This window comes from Malus sylvestris, chromosome 1 (assembly GCF_916048215.2).
Source record: "Malus sylvestris chromosome 1, drMalSylv7.2, whole genome shotgun sequence".
NCBI classification, from domain to species: Eukaryota; Viridiplantae; Streptophyta; class Magnoliopsida; order Rosales; family Rosaceae; genus Malus; species Malus sylvestris.
The window spans coordinates 28,377,976-28,400,974 of NC_062260.1; the positions used below are offsets into that span (position 1 = coordinate 28,377,976).

At 36.7% G+C, this 22,999-nt stretch overlaps 2 protein-coding genes across 3 annotated transcripts; both read right to left on the reverse strand.

The window, feature by feature from the left end:
• Positions 1-677: 677 nt before the first annotated feature.
• Positions 678-2,509, reverse strand: LOC126617399 (arabinogalactan protein 41-like). The gene is made up of 2 exons (XM_050285460.1): positions 2,179-2,509; positions 678-1,411 (listed from the first exon to the last, which is right to left on the reverse strand). Exons 1-2 carry the CDS (start codon positions 2,309-2,311, stop codon positions 1,338-1,340), a joined length of 207 nt encoding a protein of 68 aa, XP_050141417.1. The 5' UTR covers positions 2,312-2,509; the 3' UTR covers positions 678-1,337.
• A 2,304-nt stretch (positions 2,510-4,813) lies between these two features.
• LOC126617406 (uncharacterized) lies at positions 4,814-7,804 on the reverse strand. 2 transcript variants are annotated; one of them, XM_050285472.1, is made up of 4 exons: positions 7,674-7,804; positions 6,766-7,495; positions 5,330-6,401; positions 4,814-5,217 (listed from the first exon to the last, which is right to left on the reverse strand). In XM_050285472.1, the coding sequence occupies exons 2-4, from the start codon at positions 7,463-7,465 to the stop codon at positions 5,031-5,033; spliced, it is 1,959 nt and encodes a 652-aa protein (XP_050141429.1). In that variant the 5' UTR covers positions 7,466-7,495; positions 7,674-7,804; the 3' UTR covers positions 4,814-5,030. The 2 variants fall into 2 exon arrangements, with proteins under 2 accessions (XP_050141429.1, XP_050141438.1); XM_050285481.1 differs by having other exon boundaries at positions 6,766-7,491; positions 7,674-7,798.
• Between the last annotated feature and the right edge of the window lie 15,195 nt (positions 7,805-22,999).

Sequence of the window (22,999 nt, forward strand, 5' to 3'; positions counted from 1 at the left end):
TTTGCTAAAATTTTATTAGAATTTTTTTTTTACGCTTGTAAGTAAATAAAAAATGATACTCTTCCCTACCATCTCTCTTATTGAAATGGGACTCAGATGCATCGGCATGCTCTACTTCTATTAGAAAGAGTACAAATATAAGCGTAGCATTACTCAAAATAATTTTAAACTCCGTACTTCTAAGTAAGTGATATGTTAAATTCTCGCATTCATTCATTCATCAAACGAAATTACAAGTTGCATTAATAAAATAACACATCCGTTTTCTTTCTTCAATTACATCAAGAATTGGTTGTCTAAAAGAAAGGCGCCACGGGACAAGTTTTTGAATGTGATGACCACATAGCTATTTCCTGTTACTACTAATTCACGCGTATAATATAAATGGACGAGAAAATTAATTTATTATGGACAAACTATATATTAATATACAAATATACATGTCATGATTGGATGTAGTGTATGCCTTTTCTTTTCGATTACTTCTTTATAAGCCATTTATTACTTTAAACTGTAAGTGCTGTAAGAAAGATTCGTGATTTAGGTCTACATGGACAATACATTTGTTTTAACCAATGTGGCTACATCCATTCTATTTTTCTGGTCATATACAACCAAAGAAAAGCAAGAAATTTACTAAATGGAAAATGTTAGAGAGACTATGGTTTTAGACAATATTTTGTAAATCACATGATGTGGCGGTTGATGTTCATATTATTTCTTTAATGAGCTAAGAAGTCCAACCATTGGCCACTATAGCACGTATAGTTTACATAATATGATTCAAGTAGTTAGTTTTTCTAACATTACCGGTAAGCAAGTAAACTACCTTGGGGACAAATTTTCTCTTAACTGCGCAGGCAAAACACGTGCATCTAAACACTTGCGCCTACAAGATGGTGCTGCCCATAGCCTCTCCTTCTGAACCTTCGTCATTCTTTGAGAAAGGAATTGCTGATGATTCCGGGCGGCTGTGTAGTTTCGAGGCCAACTTAGATGTTTCTGTGAAGGCTCCAGCCCCGTGGCATTGGGTTCGCTTGCATATCCATCGCCCCCTCGATCTTAAAAGGGGATGTAAGAGATTCAGAGATTGCATTTCTCCTTGCCACATTAAATTACTAAATTAATGTACTAGTTAATGAGATTTAACGTTGGAGAACCATATACTTGGAAGAATATTTAACAAGAACCTGAACAAATTAGCAATACATCCTCATAATTTTACTCTACCAAATTTGGATACTGACACCACATCACACCGGACTAAATTTAAAACACCACATCACACCGTACATGTCCCTCCATCTCTATCATCATCGATTATCGGACGGTGCAATTTAGTGGATGAGATATGTGAGCACTAGTGCCAGTAACATCAGACCGTATGCTATCCCTTGGTCAATTGTTGTCCCTGCAAAATAATTTATACAAAAGTAAAGCAATTAACAATAAAATTCATTAATTATAACGTATGATATCCCTTAATCTATTGCTTCTTTATTCGGTAGGGATTTCTTTTGTAAGATGCATTTGTATTCATAAGCTCTTTTAGAAGCATAATGTATTGAAAATTCAAATACTTCATGAAAAAACACTTAGAAAAAAATTCATGAATGCACTCAACAAGTGCTTATCTAAAAAACACAAGAAAATGCTCTTAGAATTAAGGATATAACGTTTAGAAATGCTTATTTCAAAAGTACTTATGCTCATAAGCATTATTACGCTTCTATTAAATGTACATCCAAATTTTTCATAAGAAGGTGTTCCTAAACGAATAACATGCTTTCTATTTTTCTATGTTTTTTTTTTCTTCAGAAACAACATGTAACCCAGAAACCACTCAAAAGTATGAGAGCTTATTAATCCAAAATACTTTTTAACTTTTTTATATCAAATGTTGTCAGAAGTGTTTTTAGATAATTAAAAGCACTAGTAACTATTTCAAAATCACATCCAAAACATTCATTTGGTTATTTAAGTCAAACATTATCAAAGCGTTTTTGGTTATCTAAAAGCTCCAAAAAGACATTTAGATACCAAAAAGCAATTCCCAAACATACCTCAACACCTAAAAATGGGATCAATGCAAAAAAGAGTATGAAAACAAATAAAACATCACATAAAAATGTCATCATGAATACAAAATGAGATAAATGTAATATAAGAGCTAATTACCATCGCTTGTTAATGCCGGAGCCGGTGCCGGTGCCGGAGCCAACCTGGTCGCATGAGCCATGGGCAAAACAACAGCGTAAAGGATGGCAATAATTGCAACAACTCCAAAAGATAACGAGTTCATTGCCGCCATCTTTTCTCCCTTTCCTCCTCCTCTCTTTGTTTAACGTTTGAAGATCTCCTGTAAACAAGGAGACATCAACAACAACGTTAACCTAGAGAGGGAGAGAGAGAGAGAGAGAGGAAGAGAGAGAAAATCTAATCACTATTAACCAATTAAATTATGAGACTAATCAAATGGCTTAAAGGGAGGCCCAAGGGTAGTGAAATTCTGGATCGACAACGTTCTGCTTTTATAGCCAATTCTTGTGCATGGCCGATTGTGGGGTCAAACCGCATCTTTAGGGGACCCACCAACCCATGTTTACCTTTCATCTTCTTTTTTCCTTAATAATTCTGCTAAATATACACCATGTTTGTTTGTGTGTTTAGGGTTGGTGTTTGATAACGTTGTAAAACTATAACAAGCTGTCTTTGGGATTGAAAGACAGACCGTATTGCGTTTGTCTATTTATATTGATTTCTAATATTGATGGGCTAGAGTACTTGTCCTTTGAAATTTTTGGATCTGGACATCTGTATCACATGATCAGCTTCAATCGTAAGTGATATTTGTATTTTGATCTCACCGAAATACCTAACCCTACGTTTCTGTGACCCTTTTGTTTGCTACCCTATAAAATGGATGTACTAGAAACGATACGCATTAGGACGAATATTGTAAAGCTAATCAAATTGATTCTTCTCCATAAAACAACGGACCATGGCTTGGTCGGAAGAGATGTGAATCCTCTGGTCCAACAGATCTCTTGAGTCCTCGAGTTTATTTATGGCATTAAAGAACTAAAAAAGTAAATATATATATGGGAGAGAGAACCCTAATCTTAGTAGTTTAAATGATCTCGAATCTCACCACGTATTACCAATATTGACACGTGAGCTAGAGGCAGGATCAATCAAATTAAGAGTTGTAGAGTAGGTCGAGAGATGGCCAGTAACCATCAAAACATATATAAAACACATAACATCATCAGAGATCATCAGCTAGCTTAGCCAGATAGTACTAAAATATATGTTTAAGTCTCACAAGAGAAACAAGTTTAGCTAGCTTGCTATATATAGACCCTTAATTTTACTAATGCTGTGGAAGCAGCTAGAACTACCGATTCAACGGAGGCCATAGGAAAGCTCCCATGGCAAACTTCCTCTTCTGCTCCACACTTCCAACAACCGGAAGCCCGTATTCGGACAGAAGGCGGTCGAGCTTCCCTTCCGGCATGGTTTCGTAGTCGGATTTCGAATACGTTGGGTAGTGCAATGGCATTTTAAAGAACACACCACATTTATCCCCCTCTTGATCTGCTCTTCCTCTTCTGCCCACTTGAAAACTAGTAACTGATGACTCCATATCGTACGGGATATAAAACACACATCACAGGTCCCCTTTTATAAGAAGGACAATGGTGAAACCCTAATTTAAAATTCGGAACGATTCATTTTCTCGGGAATTTAATAGTGACTAAGGCAAGGAGCAAGATCTAGTGAGTTGTTGGAGTAGTTGAATATAGTCACCAACTACAATCCCATTTTCCATATTTCCAAGGGCTTGTCTGCTACGTGGCAGCAGCCCATCTCACACTGTAGGAGGAACTTTGTAAGCATGTAGTTATGCAGGTGCACAGAAACAATAGGAAATGGGGAAATCTTCTGTCAGGCTGCTGATGGCAGACCAATTTTATAAATCACAAGATTTCTGTATTTTGGTCTCACTCCTGCAAAACGAGAGAATTTATATTAACCGGGATCACTACTTGGTTGTGCAGGGGGGCCAATGTTAATAAGAGGCAGATATAACATTCATAAAAGTCTCATTAACCTCCGTTCTTCCATATGTCTAATAAATTTGACCTCTCAATTTTATACATATATGATTTATCTTTTTGTCATTATAACAATACTAACCTAAGGATATAATTAAAATGGCACAAAGGGTGAGAATGTAAGCTAATCACCAAATAGGTATGGGTTGGCCGAGTACTCGACAACCTCACTTTAAAAAAATTGAAAGATTGCCCGAGTAAAATAGACTTCTTTTATTTGATAATGGCATTAATTATAGGTAAATTAAGAGATTGAGCATGAGCTTAGATAATATGTCTTGTTTTTTTGGCTCTGCTCAGGCTAAGCATCCGCCACTGCTTAGTTGTGCCCCCGGTGGACTAACTTTCTAGCATGAGCTTGGTGGACTTACTTTCTAGCATGAGCTTAGATAATATACGTGTTTGAACACACGATGAGGCATGCTAGGTTTGAGACATCACCACCTTCATGCCCCATTTTATTCAAGTCTACCTCTTGGGGAGAGAGATTTACATGAAATGTGAACACCAAGATGTTGATATCTCTGACCAATCAGACTCGGCCATATTGCTAAGTTTAAACACGTGCACATACTAGGTTTGGAGCTACATTTGCGTCCTCCTTTCAAGTCCTCATGCGACCCAAGATAGGTAGCATGTTTCATTCTTGGCGAAATATTAATGACCACGAAAGGCGAAAGAAATTGGAAACTATCTGGGTAAATGCAGATGTGGACACAAAACATCCGACGTTAATAACGTTAAGTGACCTAATTTTTTCAGATATTCCTAATTAGATGTTATATACAAATACAACCACCATGATCAATTGAAACCAAAAGGACCTAGATGTTTACAAGCATTTGGAAACCCTCTCGTTGGTCTCTGGAAGTACATCTGGCAGAGGATCTGGACCATGTATAATATCCCCCATCAAGATGGTAGAAAGAGAGGATCCTCTTCGTTCTTGTAGATTTCAAACAGTTGCTTAGAGTAACGACTCGCCAATGTTCTACACGTTTCAATGCCGTTCGCGTCATATGCCTGCAACTCCTCCACAGTTCTATTGAGATCTTCGTTCGGGTCTCCGTTGGTGAGAAACTCGGCCAATAAAGATCCCCTGTGAAATGGGAGAACAGAAAATCAGCAGCAAGATAATTGAAGGAACACGTAGAATCAATAATTTAATCCTATAAACACATAAACACATAAACCACATTTCAAATTTTTACTTGAAAGCATCGAACTTGCTAAAACCACGACTATTGGTGCACAATGATTCCTTGCTATATTGTTCTTCAGAAGTCTGCTGTCGATAAAGAGCACATACAGCTTTCATGCACAGCTCCGGATCCTTACCAAATGCAGAAAGCATGTCTGCCTCAAATTCCCACTTCGATTTCTGATCTTTGTTCCTCTGAAATTTCGATAGAATCTCATCAAAGTCCACATCGTCATCTGAGGAACCTTCAGACTCTGTAGAAGCATCATGAGCATCACAAACATCAGAATCATCTTCAACAATAAATCCACCCAAGCTTTCACCTTCACTTTCGGACCCAACCTCTTCCAAGTTATCATCTTCAACATCCTCATTTGCCAGATTTTCTTGATCATATTTAGTTTCACTAGTCTGAGTTGAATAGTCTTCTCGTGCACCGCCTCTTTCCCCACATTTCCTCAACCTAACAAGATGCCGCCTGGGAGGACTGACAGTACCCATGGCATTGTCAACCTCAGAAGCAGTAGCAGTCACTGAGCTGTCATTGAGATCAGATCCTACTTTGTCACGTATAACTTCCTTAAAATGCATTTTCTTGAGTTTTGCAATCGGAATATCATCATCACTACTTTCAGAGTCACTAGTAACAATATTAAGAGCACGTTTCCTATTGGGTTTTGAGGCAGGCAGAAAAACCTCATAGATATTATCAGTATCTTCATCAACATTTTGTTCAGGATGTGTCCGCTCACAGTTTTTTGTAATCATATCCGTTTCACAACCCAAAGTTTCTCCTAATACTGAACCCGACAAAATGGTGACCTTTCTGCTTTTCTGATTATCTGCAGGCAAAAGTTCATCATCACTATCACTAATATTGATGACAGCATGAGAAGAAGGTATGCCACCACCAGGCGTGGATGGAGCCATCTTCTTGCAAGGACTCCCCTCTTTGTCAAATGCCAACCGTTTCCTAGCTTGTCTGCTTTTAGAATATTCCATATCAGGCTCTACACAGACACCTTTCTTCTCTCCCTCAATACCATACCAACGCTTACACGGTGTGTCATTGCACGGAGTGCCTGCCATGGATTGAAACCTACTGTTATGTAATGGAAGCAACTTCATAAGAGAATAATTGCATTCATTTAGGGAACGTGAAAACATATATAATCGTGTAATGTGAGTTTTCTTCAAGGAAAATGAATGCTTCATGCTTCTTGTTGTTAAGATAATGCAGCTAATGCTGACATTCATTCAAAACTTTGTACACAAGGTTGACTAATTATACAAAATTGCACATATTCTAATAACAAATTCGAAAAACACTTGAACATCGATTCATTAATTTTGTCAAACAATTTGTTTGAGGAGGGGAACAGGACAGACTAAAGTAGATACTAAATCACCATGGTATATAGGTGAGTAGTGTAATTTGCTTCATACCTGCTGATTGCGTATTGCCGATCTCATTACCAAAGAGGAGACATGTAGAGCGAACATCCACCACATCTACAGCCATATCCTTGTCTCTCAAATACTCAAAGCCACTTTCAACTTGCAATTCATCTGGAAGTTTAATCCTGTTATTCAGTTGCACGGTCCCGCTGCCTTCAAGAGAATCCACAATTGGCGATCCTATCCCTGCCACCTTCATCCTTCCAGCCAGCGGCAATTCCCCGCCTTTCAAGACTGAATTCTTGTTCAACTTCAGCATCATCAATTCCAGGTCCTTGAACTTTTGCTTCCAAGCCTCAACATCGCTTTCAGCCTTTTTCTTCTCACACTCCAATACCTTAATTTCAACCAAAAGCTGGAAGACCTCATCTTCCTCCCCGTTCTCCTCCGACAGATCACCAATTCCCTCCCCATTTTCTCCCCCACAAATTTTCTTCTTTTCATCCCCACCACTCTCCCTCTTCAAAGCCTTAATCTCTTCTTCCACCGCAATCTTTTCGCGTTCCAGCGCCCGAAACTTGGCCTCCAGAGCTTCATACTCACTCTCTCTCTTCATAATCTCCAATTCTAACTCCACACATCTCTCCTCAGCTCTCTTACTCCTCTTCTCCACTTCATTACCCCCACAACCATCCAAACCTTTTCGACAACCGACACCGCCAACATCCACACATTCCACTACCTCCATAACCTCCCTAACCTCATAGAAAAATCCTACCTTTCAAAATCATGAATTTCAGAAATCACCTCACCATTGCAGCGTTCAGAAATCGAAGATTTGGAGACAAAAATTATACAAACAAAGTTCCATTCTTTCAAGAAAAAATGATCAACTTTTCGCTTTCAAGCAACCAAAAAAATATTTTCATTGCAAGATGCAAGAAATGCGAACTTACTTTGCAGCAGAAACTGGAGATTTGCAGCACAAATTGGAACGGCAGCGGCAGAATCCGGCGATCGGAGCAGATGCTCGATTAGGGTTTTACTGATTCTGCAAATGGAATGTGTGTGAGAGAGAAGAAGCGTCTCAAACACACAATAACTGAAACGCAAGGCGGGCGGAGGCGCGGATAGCCGCCACGTGTCAAACTGTCACAACGGTCAATTTTCCTTATGAACAGAATAAAATTGAAGATTGGTCCTTGGACAATAACTGAATTGTAGGTTTGGCCTTTAAATTTAAAATAAATTTCATTTGTTATCTGAATTTTGCATACGAAATGTATATCACTAATGTGTTAAAAGATTAATAATTCACATTCTACATAAGTTTGGAGTGAATTTTAAAGGGTTTTTATCACCAATGGTCCTTGAAATTGACCAAACTCATCATTTTGGTCCCTCACTTTTAAAATTAATCAATATTGTCCCTGATATTCAACACCGCATATCAATTTGGTCATTCCGTTTAGATTATGTCAACTATTTCTGTTAGTTTGCATGTGAGACCCACAAATCCAATAAAATGATGACAAGTGGATTACACAAAAAAGAGTTTTTATCACAAATGGTCCATGACATTGATCAAACTCCTCATTTTGGTCATTGAGTTTCAAAAATCAATAAATTTGGTCCCTGACCTTCACTATCGCACATCAATAGAGTCATTCCATTAAAATTTCGTCAATATTTTTTGTTAATGTGCTGATGTGGTCTCATTAGTCCAATCTAAATTCGATAAAATCAAATCCAAATTCAATTCAAATTTGATAGGATTATAACCAACAAGAGAGAATGAGAAGTAAGTTCATGGAGGACAAGAGCTTTAGTGGTGTCATGGTGCGTTCCCTTTCGTATCCATGTTTTAAATCTTAAAAAAATGTTTTTTTAATAATTAATCCGTGTGACGCCATATGATTGGACCATATTATCACACTAACAAAAAAATATTGACGAAATTGATTTTTGAAACTTAGGGATCAAAATGAGGAGATTGATCAACGTCAGGGACCATTTGTGATAAAAAACCTTTCTTTTGCGTAACCACGTGTCACCATTTTATTGGATTTGTGGGTCATACATGCAAACTAACAAAAATAGTTGACGGAATCTAAATGGAATGACCAAATTGATGTGCGGTGGTGAATGTCAGGAACGACATTGATTGATTTTGAAAGTAAGGGACCAAAATGATGAGTTTGGTCAATCTCAAGGATCATTGGTGATAAAAACCCAATTTTAAAATGGGTCGTAAAGTTTCAGTGTTTTTATTTTGCACAATAAGATTTTGAAATTGTATAAATTTCTTCTTTCAATCATATTGATTGTTTAATCGTTCCTTAAATTGATGACATGATAAGTGTGGCTACGTGAGACTCTCATACGAGTTAACGTGTAAGTCACATTTGTACGTTGTTGATAAAACAAAAACTCCTGAGTTTAATAGAGTATTAAATGTTCAAAGAGACAATTAAACTGATACAATTTCAAAATCTAAGAGTCTGATGTGAAAAAATTAAAACTTTATGGAACATTGGGACTAAAATTGCAATTAGATAGTAGTCGAGGACCCATATTACAATTAGATAGCTCAACAGCGGGTTGCCATCACTAAATTTTCCCGAGAAACAAACGGAAACTAGAAAGAAGGAAACTTTTCCGACATCTCAGGCAATACTCAATCCCTACTCGCTGGAAAACCTTAATTTCTTCGACTGGAGTCGGGCTAATGAGAAATGTGGGGGCCCGAAAGAGGCTTTTGCGCGATCTCAGAGGACTCCGAGCTTATCATTTTATGCTTTTATCAGTGAGAAATTACATTGTGGAGTCTTGGTAAGGGGCATGTAGCCGAATTCGCAAGATTATTTTTTTCTGTCAGTTCTGTTGTAGCATCTGGGCATCTTATAATGAAGATTGTTTTCACTTTGCATTTTTCTGTGTACTTTTCGTATAAGGTGCTGTTTGAATACATGCCGATGCTTTGTGTACTTTTTCCGACACCATCACCTCACAAATATATGATGACGATAGTGTCAAAGTGGACAGTGTTAATACATAGAAGAGAAAAAGATTAGAACTAATTTATTTTCACACAAGGGATGATATCAGGAGAGAGAGAGAGAGAGAGAGAGAGAGATCAAACGCAAAATGCAAGAATGCTTTTAATCAACTGATAAAATGTTAACTAATTGATTAATCAACAAGGGCACTCATGTTTTTTTGTTGGATTTATCTATTATAAATTGACCTTTAAGTGGTCTACTACATGTAATAGGAATGTAATATTGGAGAATAATGTTGATTGTGATTTGATCTCTTAAAGATATCAATCCTATATAAGGTGTCTTATATTGGAAATATGATTGATGAAATCCTTAATTGAATATGATTATGATACTTGACTTGGAGGTTAAGAAAGTAAAGTTTAGGTTTCCTTTATGGATGGAAACCCTAGCTTTTAGCCTATATAAAACACCGGTCCCTATAAGCCCTAGAACACACAACATAATGCTTCCAATAGAGCAGTTGTATCCGGCTAGGAGTTTAAAGAAGATCCTGGTGTTGTTGTGCCCCACTACTTTTGTGTTTGATTTCCATGGCCGCCGTTGGAATCAGGTCAGTTACTCATTCGTTTGTGTTTTAATTGTATAACCTCATAAGGCTAACAATTGGTATCAGAGCCACTGGTTATATGATTAAAACCTATTAGGTTTGAAGTTTGGTTATATAATATCTTTCTTTTTGGACTGCGGTTTTGATCTTAAATCCTTATTGCATTTGGCAACATCACCATGTTGGACCTGCTTGAAAACTGCATAGTACGTTTCCGCATATGATTGCATATACTTGACAACACCACCATGTTGTTTCAATCGGTACAATTGATGATTGTTAATAAGTTATATAACCATCCGGTTTTAGTCAAGAATTTTAATAATTTTATGGCACAAATGCAAATCGTGGTATCAATCCTTGTATATAAATCATGGTATCATAACTATTTTACAATGGAAACCATGGGAGATTTTTCTATTTCAAATATAGTTTAGAGTGATTCCTTTTGACCAGCCATATTAAGCCATCGAAAATAGCTTGCGTTAGGGACACATCAAGTCACAAGTATAAAGCCGCGAACCAGGCACTGAGAAGAATAACAGTTTTGTTCTATTTCAATCTTCATCCTAGTGTTTTGGTTGAATTGATTCACCATGTGCCACTGATGATCTCAATTTTTGTAAGCATGCTATATTTGTTATGACCTTACTGAAGAGCTCCCTCCAATTAGCAAGCAGAACGAAGTCATCTCCCCAAAGCAAAATGGTTTGTTTCATTGACTTTGATTTCCATGATGGTTTATGGTATTTTGGCTGATATATATTTGGGTTGATCCCTGAAGGCTTAAATTGGTAATAAGATAAAGATATACTTGCATGAGTGATGTGCTAATTATTGTAAAGCATGTACATACATTGAATACGTTGTATCGGTTAAGTATGTCATGAATATGGATCCAATTTTGGATATATTTTGGCAATACATATCTAAATGGGCATATGCTTATTAAATAAGAACTAATATTATTTTCCATGAATTGTATTCTATATGAATTGCTACGGGTGATACGTTAATGTGACAAGAAACAATTGCATAAGTGCCAGCAATTGTTTGATCAAGCAAGTATACATAATTTTCTAAAGCCAATTATGTATCTACAGTTCGCATAACATGTATATGTATTTACATTTGTTCTAACCTTGCATTGGAGAATTTCTTAAGATCCCTCAGTCGAACAAGCCCAATGAAGAGGTTCGTATTACATCAGTATATGAAATTCTGTTATGATCTTTCCTTTTGGTCTTCATGATAAATTATATAAGGAATGGTTATGTTGGATTAATGAAGAGTTATATTGTTCTTGTAAAATCCAACCATGTCGTGACGTCTTTCTGATTATAGGAGACAAAATTAGTCATATCCTATAAATTATCAATACTATTGGGATATGTTATGCCTATGATTGTAATAACATAAATTACAGTAGTGTTGCAAGGAAGCATACGCTAAGTTTTATACATGTCAACTATGTACATGTCTGTTAATGAATTTGATAAAATTCCCATATATGAAAGTAAGTCGTACAGATTTTGGCAACATTCGTTAAGCAAATGGCGTGTACAGTGTTGCTTGTATGGCTAATTTGGTTCAAGCATGAGATTACATATTTTCAATATTGTCGTGGGTTTTGGACTATAGTGAATTGTAGTTTTGTTTCCACTAATTTTCAAGAGATGTGAACGAACTTTTATAGCATAAGAAATATGCATGACTAATCAATCAGGTTTGTCTACAATTTGCTTTCTTATCTCAATAGTCATTTCAATTATACATGACTAGTTAACTATGAAAAATTGATGTATAATTTATGGATTGACTGAGAATGACAGAAAGCATCCAGTGACAAGAACAAGGGTATTATACAAATGAATAAGGTTTGTAGTAATTATGTGACAATTCTCATTTGTATTTTTATCTATTCCTATATGAGAATTTTGGTTGATCATGTGATTATATATATGTTTACAAAGAAGTGGTAAACATATGAAGGCATGAGGTATGTAATCCATTCAAAGTATGTGGCTTAATTGATAAGCATGAATTTTCAAACATGTATTATTGTTTGTGGTTTTTCCTATGCCTAAAGAATTTAAACAGTGTTTTGATTAGTAATTTTTATATGTCATAAGGGGAGAAGAAAAGAAACTTTTCAAGGCTAATGTAGGGCATATATTGGAAATGTTTTCTATCAAAGAAAGTAATTTTGGTTGTTCCTTTTATTTAATTTGGTATTTACAACGCTAATGCATGATTTTAATGCTATGTTTAGTACTACGGAAAGAAATATATAAAAAGGAAAGGAACATTTTAACTTAAGAAAACATTTGAGCAATTTAGCTTTTGAGTAATTGACTCCATAATGATAAGTTTTGACATTCTTGTGGTGGAATAAAACTTGTTCTATATGTGATTAATCTCTTTCAAGTATGCTGTCAGGTTTTTTTTAGATTAATTTGATGTCAAAGGGAGTCATGAAGGAATTAGTGCCATTTGTTGGCAAGACTCAAAGCTCATAATTTTGTCACTTACAGTTAATTAATCCATGTGACTTCTTGTATTGTTTCAGGGCGGAGTTGACCAATGCCTTTTCAACTAAGTAAGACGCAACGGCTTAGTTGACGATGAGACTATGTTTTTGAATTACTTCGGTCAACTTTGCATCTTAATTAGAATAAAAGGGATAATCTTCTTGCCTATATGTGTGGATTACTTCTTTTAGTTTAATTAAGATGGCATAGTATGAGTTTTATTTCACAGAAGTTGTGAAAACCTTCATCTTGCCTACAGGTGTTGAAGTTTTTCATGAATGAACTTTTGTGACATAAAATCTAGTACTAGAAACTAGTTAATTTTCTTGCCTACATGTGTAAATTAATTTAGTTTCATGAAGTTTATTGGGATAACATTCCATGCCATTAGTGACAAATATTTCCACAATGAGCCCCATCAAAGGTTGTGGTTTGAAGGCATGGAAATCGGTTGCATCATGATGTATTTTGTATCTCTTCTTGAGACTTGTTGATGCAAAATATTGGACCCATGAAGGTTAATCAAGGATTGATAAGGTACGCATTGTTTAAGTCTTATGCTTGTAAATCTTTTCAATTTGAACTATGATGTCGGTTTAGAGGATGAAATTTGACTACTAAAGTTTCCTTTGGACATCGAAATTGAAATGATATGAAATTGAATTTGTTATGGATGCATAAATTCATGATAGAAGCACATAATTGTTTCTGGCAGATTACGTGTCTTGATTTAAATCGGGTGAATGACATGTCTAATGGTCACCAAATGACCTGAATTTTGGATATGTTTAACATATAGATGTCTAATATGTGTCTTCAAAGTTACGTAATTTTCTGCCATGTATGTTAATTATGGTGAATTTACTTGTAACCCATGCTCGTATAGACAGTTTTTACTGGCAGATTGTGTTGTTTTTTTTGAGACGTGACTTTAGACTACTATTTTGACCCAAAATGGCTCTGTATTTATATTTTATGAAGATTAGTATGTCTATATTGATCAGTATAAATTTGGTAGCAATCAAGCTTGTAAATTAATTATGATAAATTCTAAAGTAAGTGTAACTCATTGCTGAAATTCTGTTTGACAACTTTATGTTGGTTGTGATGTCTATTTTATTATGTCTAATATATAAAGAAATTTTCTTTAGGTACATCTTTGAAAGAATATATTAACGAGTGTTTTCCCAAGTGGGAGAATTAGTGAACAAAAATTGGGCTTCATACTCATTAACTTATTTGCAAGTATAAACTCTGAAAACTTAGTGGGAGTTGTTCTACAATTTTGAGCACTAAGTGGACTTGCATGAATCTATTAAAGCATTATTCTATCTTCCATGAATTTGTATTACTTGAATGTCTATAATATGTTTATGTTGCACAAATGGATACTTGGTATATGCGTACATTTTCTATTACTTGCAATCATTTAGATTTCTCAATTGATCATATTGTTTTGGGGCTCATAAGGACTTAGCGTAAATGTGGACTTATTAATACATATAAGATGGTTGTTGGATGCACGTTTTTTTTGTGTAAACAGCAGTGAATGCTTTCATGCTTAGTTGTACCTTTCATTGAGGTAATATGCATTCATTGACTAAGTAAGGCTATTCCCAAAGGCATATTTTCAAAAGTATGATTTAAGTATTGATTTGCAAATTAAGTAACGATGTTGCAGATCAGTGGGAGTTTGAGTTTCGTGTTAGTAATGCCTTACATTTGCAGATGACCTATAAAGTATGTGTTGATGCACAAAACCTGAGGTCTTGGAACAACGTAAATCCGACCGTGAATCTGCATGTAAAGTAAATAACACAAGATGCATCGTGGTTCGCCCCAAGGTTTGAGCTACGTCCACAGTATTTGTGAGGGAGAGAGTGTGGGAGCTTTGCTATAGATAGGAGAGGCTTTGAGAGGGGGTGAGGAGCCTTAGGAATTGGCATCCTCTAATTGTGAGGGTGAGGGGTCCTTTTATAGAACAATGACTCTTCACTTATTACATATTTTTCCCTTCCTTTATTACATAATTATATTTAAGTCCTCCGAGTATTTATACGAGGTCTAAATACGAGGCCCTAAATATGGTATAAATAGTAGTCCCCCAAGTTTTCAGTCAAGAGAGTCTTTTGGCTGGAGACTTGAAATTCAGTCCATGTGTGGACCGAAGTAACTAGATGTCGTCTAGAACTAATACTCGATATGAGGTAGTGTCCCATCTGAAATGATGCTCAACTAGAAGTAGCATATGTTGCGAGGCTGCTCAGCTTGTGGCTTATGTTGCCTTGGTTGGCTTGGTTTGCGGCGCTTAAAGGTGAGGGGGTCCCTTTTATAGACTAAGGGCTCGCTCCTTAATACATTAATGATGGGTTAGAGTTGATGCTTGCGGCGAGACGGTTGCTCAGTAGGCGGCGATGCTCTCTAATAGTGGTAAGGGAGTCCCTTTTATAGAACAAGGGCTCGCTCCTCAATACATAAGTGATGGGTTATGAGTGATGCTCGCGACAAGACGGTTGCTCAGCTAGCAGCGTTGCTCTCTAATAAAGGTGAGGGGGTCCCTTTTATAGAATAAGGGTTCGCTCCTCCATACATAAGTGATGGGCTAGAAGTGATGCTCTCGGCGAGGGGGTTGCTCAGCTGGCGGCATTGCTCTCTAATGAAGCTGAGGGAGTCCATTTTATAAAATAAGGGCTTGCTCCTTAATACATGAATAATGGGTGCTCTCTAATGAAAGTGAGGGAGTCCATTTTATAGAATAAGGGCTCGCTCCTTAATACATAAATAATGTGCTAAGTCCCCCAAGTATTTTTCATGAGGCCCAGTTGAGGCCCAATATATGGTATATAATGTAGTCCCCCAAGTCTTCGGTCAATAGAGTCTGTTGGCTGGAGACTTCAAATTGAATCCATATATGGGCCGAAGTGGCGGTTGTTCGGATGCGGTATTTGTATACCCTGCACTGAAGCTTTGTAAGTGAAGCTTTGTAAGTGAAGCTTTGAAGCTGGAGCTCTGTAAATGAAGCTTTTGAAGCTAGAGCTTTTGTAAATGAAGCTTTTGAAGCTGTTTGACATGAGTGATGCTCATGAATGTTTATATATGATTGATATGAGTGATGCTCATGAATGTTTGTGTATGATTGACATGAGTAATGCTCATGTATAATATGAAGTACTGGGCGTACTTTTGATCACCTAGTTGGTGGCATGAATGGGAGTACAGGTTGTATATTTCATCACCTGGTTGGTGGTAATAGCGGCGGGTTGCTGAATAATTTTGGAGTACTGGGTGTACTTTTGGTCACCTGGTTGGTGGTAATAGCGGCGGGTTGCCGAATAATTATGGAGTACTGGGCGTACTTTTGGTCACCTGGTTGGTGGTAATAGCGGCGGGTTGCCGAATAATTGTGGAGTACTGTGCGTACTTTTGATGACCTGGTTGGTGCTATTTTGGGCTTATGGGCCTTCGCTCTCCACAACATGTCAGCCCATTTATTTTGGGCTTTGCCCTTTTTTTTAGTTACCTTTTGATGGGGTTTATACATATTACCCTCTAATGGGGTTTATACAGATGTCTCCAAAAGATAATAAATTACATCATACAAAAACAAGAAAAGTAAACCACATCATTCTGGTGGGGTGTTTATTCCTTACTTTTGCTTTTTCTTTTACTTTATGTTTTTGCTTTCTCTTTTGCTTTCTCTTTTCCCTTTCGCTTTCCACTACGTCTCTGTCTCTGTCTCTTGGCGAAACTGAAAGGCTAAATCTCCTTGCTTTTCTTGGACAACTTGGTCTTGCCCATCCACTATCCCCCATCTTTTTTCTTTTTCTACTGTTTGAACACAAGCTGGTGTATTCCAGCTGTAAAAACCCATCAAAGTACTTTTCTTTTCTGCTCTTCTGCTTTTTCTTTTCTGCTCTTTTGCTTTTGCTTTCGGTGGATCCCTCTCTTCCCCGCCAAAGATCTCTCCGGTGAAATCTCCGGCTTTGTTGCTCAATTGGTAGCAAGCACTGCTGAATAAAAGTCGCTGGAGCAGAGGAAACGCCAGCTGAGCTTACGGGGTGTTGATAACAGAAACATTGAAGCATCTCCAATCACTTGAGATGGACTTCGCCGAAGGGCTTGCGGTGGAGCTGGTGAGGGATGCTGTTCTGATGACTCAAAATTCGTCGCACCGATTCATCGCCGATGACTTCTGATCCTTTCTCAGTCTCAACCGTAACTACGATCCTATCGGGGTCGTGAATCTTATAATACAACAAAACTCTATCCTGCAGAACGAAGATGAGCCGGACTCGGTCTGGGCCCACCGGAGTTGGGTGGTGGTGGGTTATTGAGTCGTATAATCCCAGAGAAATCAAAACTTAAAGATGCACAGACCGTATAATCCCAGCCATGTTTCTTAGTAAATGCCTTTGCAGCTTCTTCACTCTCAAAAGTCAGTCCTGCCTCACCAACAATAGTGTATGGATCACCTGTAGATGTCTAGCCCATCAATGGGTTTTCCCACTTTTGAGTCTAAAGAAAATTAATTTTTTCATTTCTCGACTTTCCCAGAACCTTGTTGGGTCGCGGTTCGAGCATGCGAATAGATTATAACCCATCGTCAGAGATGTTGTTCAGGGATTCCCGATATCATGCCTATGTCGGGGACTTTGTCCTCCACCAGTGCCTTCGCTGACTGCGACGACGCCCATCGCGGCCGTGAAAGAACGTGCGCTCGGGCGATGTTGAAGCCATGTCGTAGAGGTCGCGCCATTTTTTTTTGTGAGCGGAAAGCTTCGAGGATCTTCTCAGGTGAAAGCGCAACAATGGGATCATCGTGCTCAGATTTTTTGTAGAGGTCGACGACGATGTTTTTTTGGGTGATGGAGGTGAGTGCGAATGGATTTTTTGCGGAGGTCGACAACGGCCTCTTGTAATAGTCATCCATTGTGTTTGTGGGTCAATTGCAGAAAATGGGTTTTGCAAAACAGAGCAAGAACCCAATTGAAAGATTGGATCTTTTGGATTGTTGGAGAGAGAGAGAGAGAAAGAGAGGGATGAGAGAGATTTGGATCTTTTTCTGTTTCTGGGTTTTTTTTTTTGATTTTGCAGATTCACGGAGGACGTGAAAAAATGAAAGAGAACCAACACAGCTTTTCGTGTCGTTTCCCACATATGGCGCCAAATGTTGATGAACAAAATCGGAGGTCTTAGAACAACGTAAATCTGACTGTGAATCTGCATGTAAAGTAAATAACACAAGATGTATCGTGGTTCGCCCCAAGGTTTGGGCTACGTCCACAGTATTTGTGAGGGAGAGAGTGTGAGAGCTTTGCTCTAGATAGGAGAGGCTTTGAGAGGGGGTGAGGAGCCTTAGGAATTGGCCTCCTCTAATTGTGAGGGTGAGGGGTCCTTTTATAGAATAAGGACTCCTCACTTATTACATATTTGCCCTTTCCTTTATTACATAATTACATTTAAGTCCCCCGAGTATTTATACAAGGTCTAAATACGAGGCCCTAAATATGGTATAAACAGTATGTATAGAATCCATGTATTCATATTAATCTCCAGTTGGATTCATTAAGTCACATTTTTCATGTGCTAGTCAATTATTTGATGAAATATATATATCAGATATCAAGTTGTTATCAAATTGCATATTAAATGGCATGACATGGTTTGTGCACTACCTCAGTTTTGAGGATTTCCATCTTGCCCGCAGGTGTTAGAAATCACTATGAAAGTAACTGATATGGTGCATAGATTAGTGTCAAAACATATTAATTCATCTTGCTCACAAGTGTTGAATTAATTTGTTTTATGAAGTTTTTGGGATATTTTACTTGGACATGTGCCTATTTGGTATTTTCAGTTGTGTTTGTTGGCTACAAATATCGTTTGTATTATTATTGATCTAATGAAAGTGATGCATGATTGTTTTGGAAATGTATTCACACCTGCAGGTTATGGTGGTTTCATTAGATGAAGGATATCTGCATTGGCAGATTTAAGGCTTTGAAAAAGCATAAAGTGTAACTTGTGAGTTACAATAAGGTGGACCTGAGATGATATAAAATAAGACATTTTAGTTAATTTAAAGTTTATTTAAAGTTTCATCTCTTGATCATAATTTGTGTTTCATGTGAATGAGGATCTTAGCATGTGTGATTATGAAGGTTCTGGGTTGTGTCAATCCTACAACCTTGTTAGTTCCATGTTAAGAAATGCATTTGACAGAAGCTGCATTAAGGACGAGATGTAATCACTGTTACATGGCCACTAAAGTGACATTAATCTCCAATCTCAAGTATAAACATTCCTATTACATTTTGTAGACCAAGTGGGAGAATGTTGGATTTATCCAATATAAATCGACCTTTAAGTGGTCTACTACATGTAATAGGAATGTAATATTGGAGAATAATGTTGATTGTGATTTGAGCTCTTAAAGATATCAATCCTATATAAGGTGTCTTATATTGGAAATAGGATTGATGGAATCCTTAATTGAATATGATTATGATACTTGACTTGGAGGCTAAGAAAGTAAAGTTTAGGTTTCCTTTATGGATGGAAACCCTAGCTTTTAGCCTAAATAAAACACCGGACCCTATAAGCCCTAGAACACACAATATAATGCTTCCCATAGAGTAGTTGTATCCGGTTAGGAGTTTAAAGAAGATCCTGGTATTGTTGTGCCCTACTACTTTTGTGTTCGATTTCCATAGCCACTGTTGGAATCAGGTCAGTTACTCATTCGTTTGTGTTTTAATTGTATAACCTCATAAGGCTAACATTTTTGTGTTTGAGGACATTCTCTTGGAACAGTTTGGAGTTGGGACCTAGGCGCTTAATAAAATGAACAACCTGTACATCTCACCGATCGCCATTCACCATCAGCAAACTAATTAAAAAGCGATCATTCAAAGTTTTTTTCTCTTTGTTTTGGACAGAAATTTTTGAACAGAAAACATAGGCCGGCCGAAGTTGAAATGGCATTCAAGGCTACACCAAACAAGGAATCTCCACATATGCATGCATTGCATGTTTATAGTTTGTCCAATAATATTTTATTTTAATTTTGGCATCTATACATTCGTTCTCATCGGCTTGGAATCTAAAGGGGCCTACTGTCAACTTTGTTGCTCAGTTGATCTCCTGTATAATCTATATATACTTATTCTTCCAAAACATAAACAGTAATGTTTCATCCAAATTTGAAACCCTAATTGCAAAATGCATGTGAAAAGTGTAATTGTAAGTTTGCTGCAAAGGGGAGAGAGAGAGAGATGATATTTGTTTTATCTATCCATAAATGAGAAGAGACGCAGATGAACACATACTGCAGAACTAATAAAATATGATATTAGCTCAAATGAGAGTGGAGGAAGGGGGAGGTGCACCAAAATTAAGCTCCCAACGGCAATGGGAGCAGAGAGGATGGAGACATGACGCTCCAAAATTAAAATATGGGACACACAAAATCTAACATATATTAAAATTCATAAATATAAGCAATCAAAAATCAAGATTTTAAGATACAGGTGCCGCCCCTAATTGAATTATCCGACAGATCCATCTCAACGTGACCCACAATTCCCAACAACCCCCAGAGATCTCGACCCCTTACCGGCGTGGAACACGACGGATAAAATGGGGGATACTGTAGACAATATATCCTTAATACTACAACAATTTCATGATGAAATGAGTTCAGTGAGAAAACGAAAGAACATAAATTTGGTTGGATGTATTCATTTGAGATTTTGAAAAGTTTTTAATGACTATCAAGACTTAACAAATCGTGTCTCTCCCCTTGAGATTCTTCACTTTATAATTTTTATAAACTGAATTGTTCAATTTGTTAATCTTCATTTGCAAATCATTTAATACGGAGATCATTTATGCATCCAAATGTGTATATTGAACAAATATATACAGTGTGAGTATCAAGTAACGTATTCGTGATGAACTGTCCATTTATTTGATATATTCGAATTACTAAATGAACTCCGGTTCCAATAAATTTTTTGTACGAATGTTCTTCAAATAAAGATTAATAAAGGGGTGCAATATCCACACACCCCTTTTACTTCTCACACACCACACACCCTTTTTACTTCTCACACATCTTTCTAATTTTCGGCCATTAGATCAGAAGAATTGAAGAAGATCAAATGACAGAAATTAACAGAGGTGTATGAGAAATAAAAGAAAATGTGTAGAGAACACACCCCTTAATAAATTGAATCATTCCAAACATGGATACGATATTCGAGATATGTGCATGCCCCCAAAAGAGAATGCAAGTAGTATCCTTTGAGGGATTCCAATACATTCACATGGAGTCACTCATAATCCACATAACATCTATAAAGATCCATTAAAACTTCATCAACCACCGTAGAAATTGTTTTTTTTAATCTTTAATTTCAAATAAAACCCCCTAAATATATATGTAATAAGGGTGGAGGGTGGACTGTGCGGAGTAGTAATGTTTCTCTCATACATTGCGTGGGTGTTATAAATTGTATGTGGAGGGTATATTGAATGAGTTTGCAGATTTGGAAGTGAATGAAGTTTGAAGAGGAGGGACGGAGATGGTCCCAATGTATTGATTCTTGCCAACTTCGTTTTAAAATTTTGTCCCACATTCTCATTTATTTTTCCCTGTAGGAAGATATAAATGATGAATAGTGGTATGTTCCAATTCATTTACCACATTTAAACAGATCGATGCTGCTTCATGCAGAACTTATCTAGATCGGGTAAATCTATATCATACGTACGTAGCAGACTGTCGGAACCTATCTAACTTCTCTAGCTATGAAATTAGAAATGCACTACTGTTATTAGTATAAATGTCCACCCAAAAAGCAAAGATTCTGAATAGTATTTTGATTGAAATTTTGAAACATGTTTCATTTGTAGGGAACTTTATGCATTGTTATGTGTTACTGTTTTCAGTATATAAATGCGCACCAAACAAGAAGTTCGATCGATTATAATTTGGTTGAAATTTGAAAACAAGTTTGTAAAGTCTCATTTCTTTAGGTCTTCAGCCGATGACCACAGAGTTATGGTCACCCACCATTAACTGAAATTAAAACAATAAAAAGACATTCATTTGTTTTCCACTTTTGATTTCAAATGTATAGGTGAGTGACTATACATTTATTTCGTTATCAGGTTACCAAAAGAACACTTATGTTGTAATTTGTGTGTTATTGTATGAACAAATAGATGCCTATAAAAAGAAGAGTTAAGTTGAACAATAATTTGGTTGAAAATGTGAAAACAACAATTTCTGGAAATAAATATTTTAAGGTATATATTTCAGACTATTTTGGGGCATATTTTTAGCTTTTATAGGAAAACAAGATATATATATACACACACACATTTAAATTCGTCAAAAAAATATATAGAGAGAGGTTAATTACTAAAACGCATGAAATAAGTGTCCATAATTCCATAAAAACAAGCAAATTAACTTAAATCTACAAGACTGAGTAAAGATTTCATTTTCTTCTAAAGGCCATCTTATCAAGAACTAGCTTCAAAAAATAAAATGCAATCACTTATTTACTGATCAGTCTCATCATAATAGTTAGGAGACTCTACCCTACGGAGAGAGGATCCTCGCCGGATCTTATTTGTGAGGATTCCGAAGATCTTCCAATCATATTCGTTCATCATGCATCGTGCATCGTGAGGTCAGTTTTCATCAGGTACGGTTTATATTTAATTTTAAATAAGAAGATAATTACAATGATTTCTGACCGCACGATATACGATAAATAAATGTGATTTAAGGATCCGGTGCGGATCCTCACTCCTACCCTACGTACTCTTCCAACGTCACGTACATTTGTCCAAAATACTGCAGCAGGTACGGTGATACTTATATAGGTATGCAGCCTTATGGTTATGGACATGCTATGTATAGGAGTAGTGCGGATCCAAATTCTACAGTCAGATAGGTATGCAGTGTTCAACAGACACCATTACTACACATATTTATTTTACTGTTGTACACCAATAGAAAGATTCCATGGATGAGTTGTAAGAAAAAGAAAAGAAAAGAGGAAGGGTGGAATATATTACACATATATAGAGTATTAGCAAGAAGAGAGATTCGATGCTTTAAATTG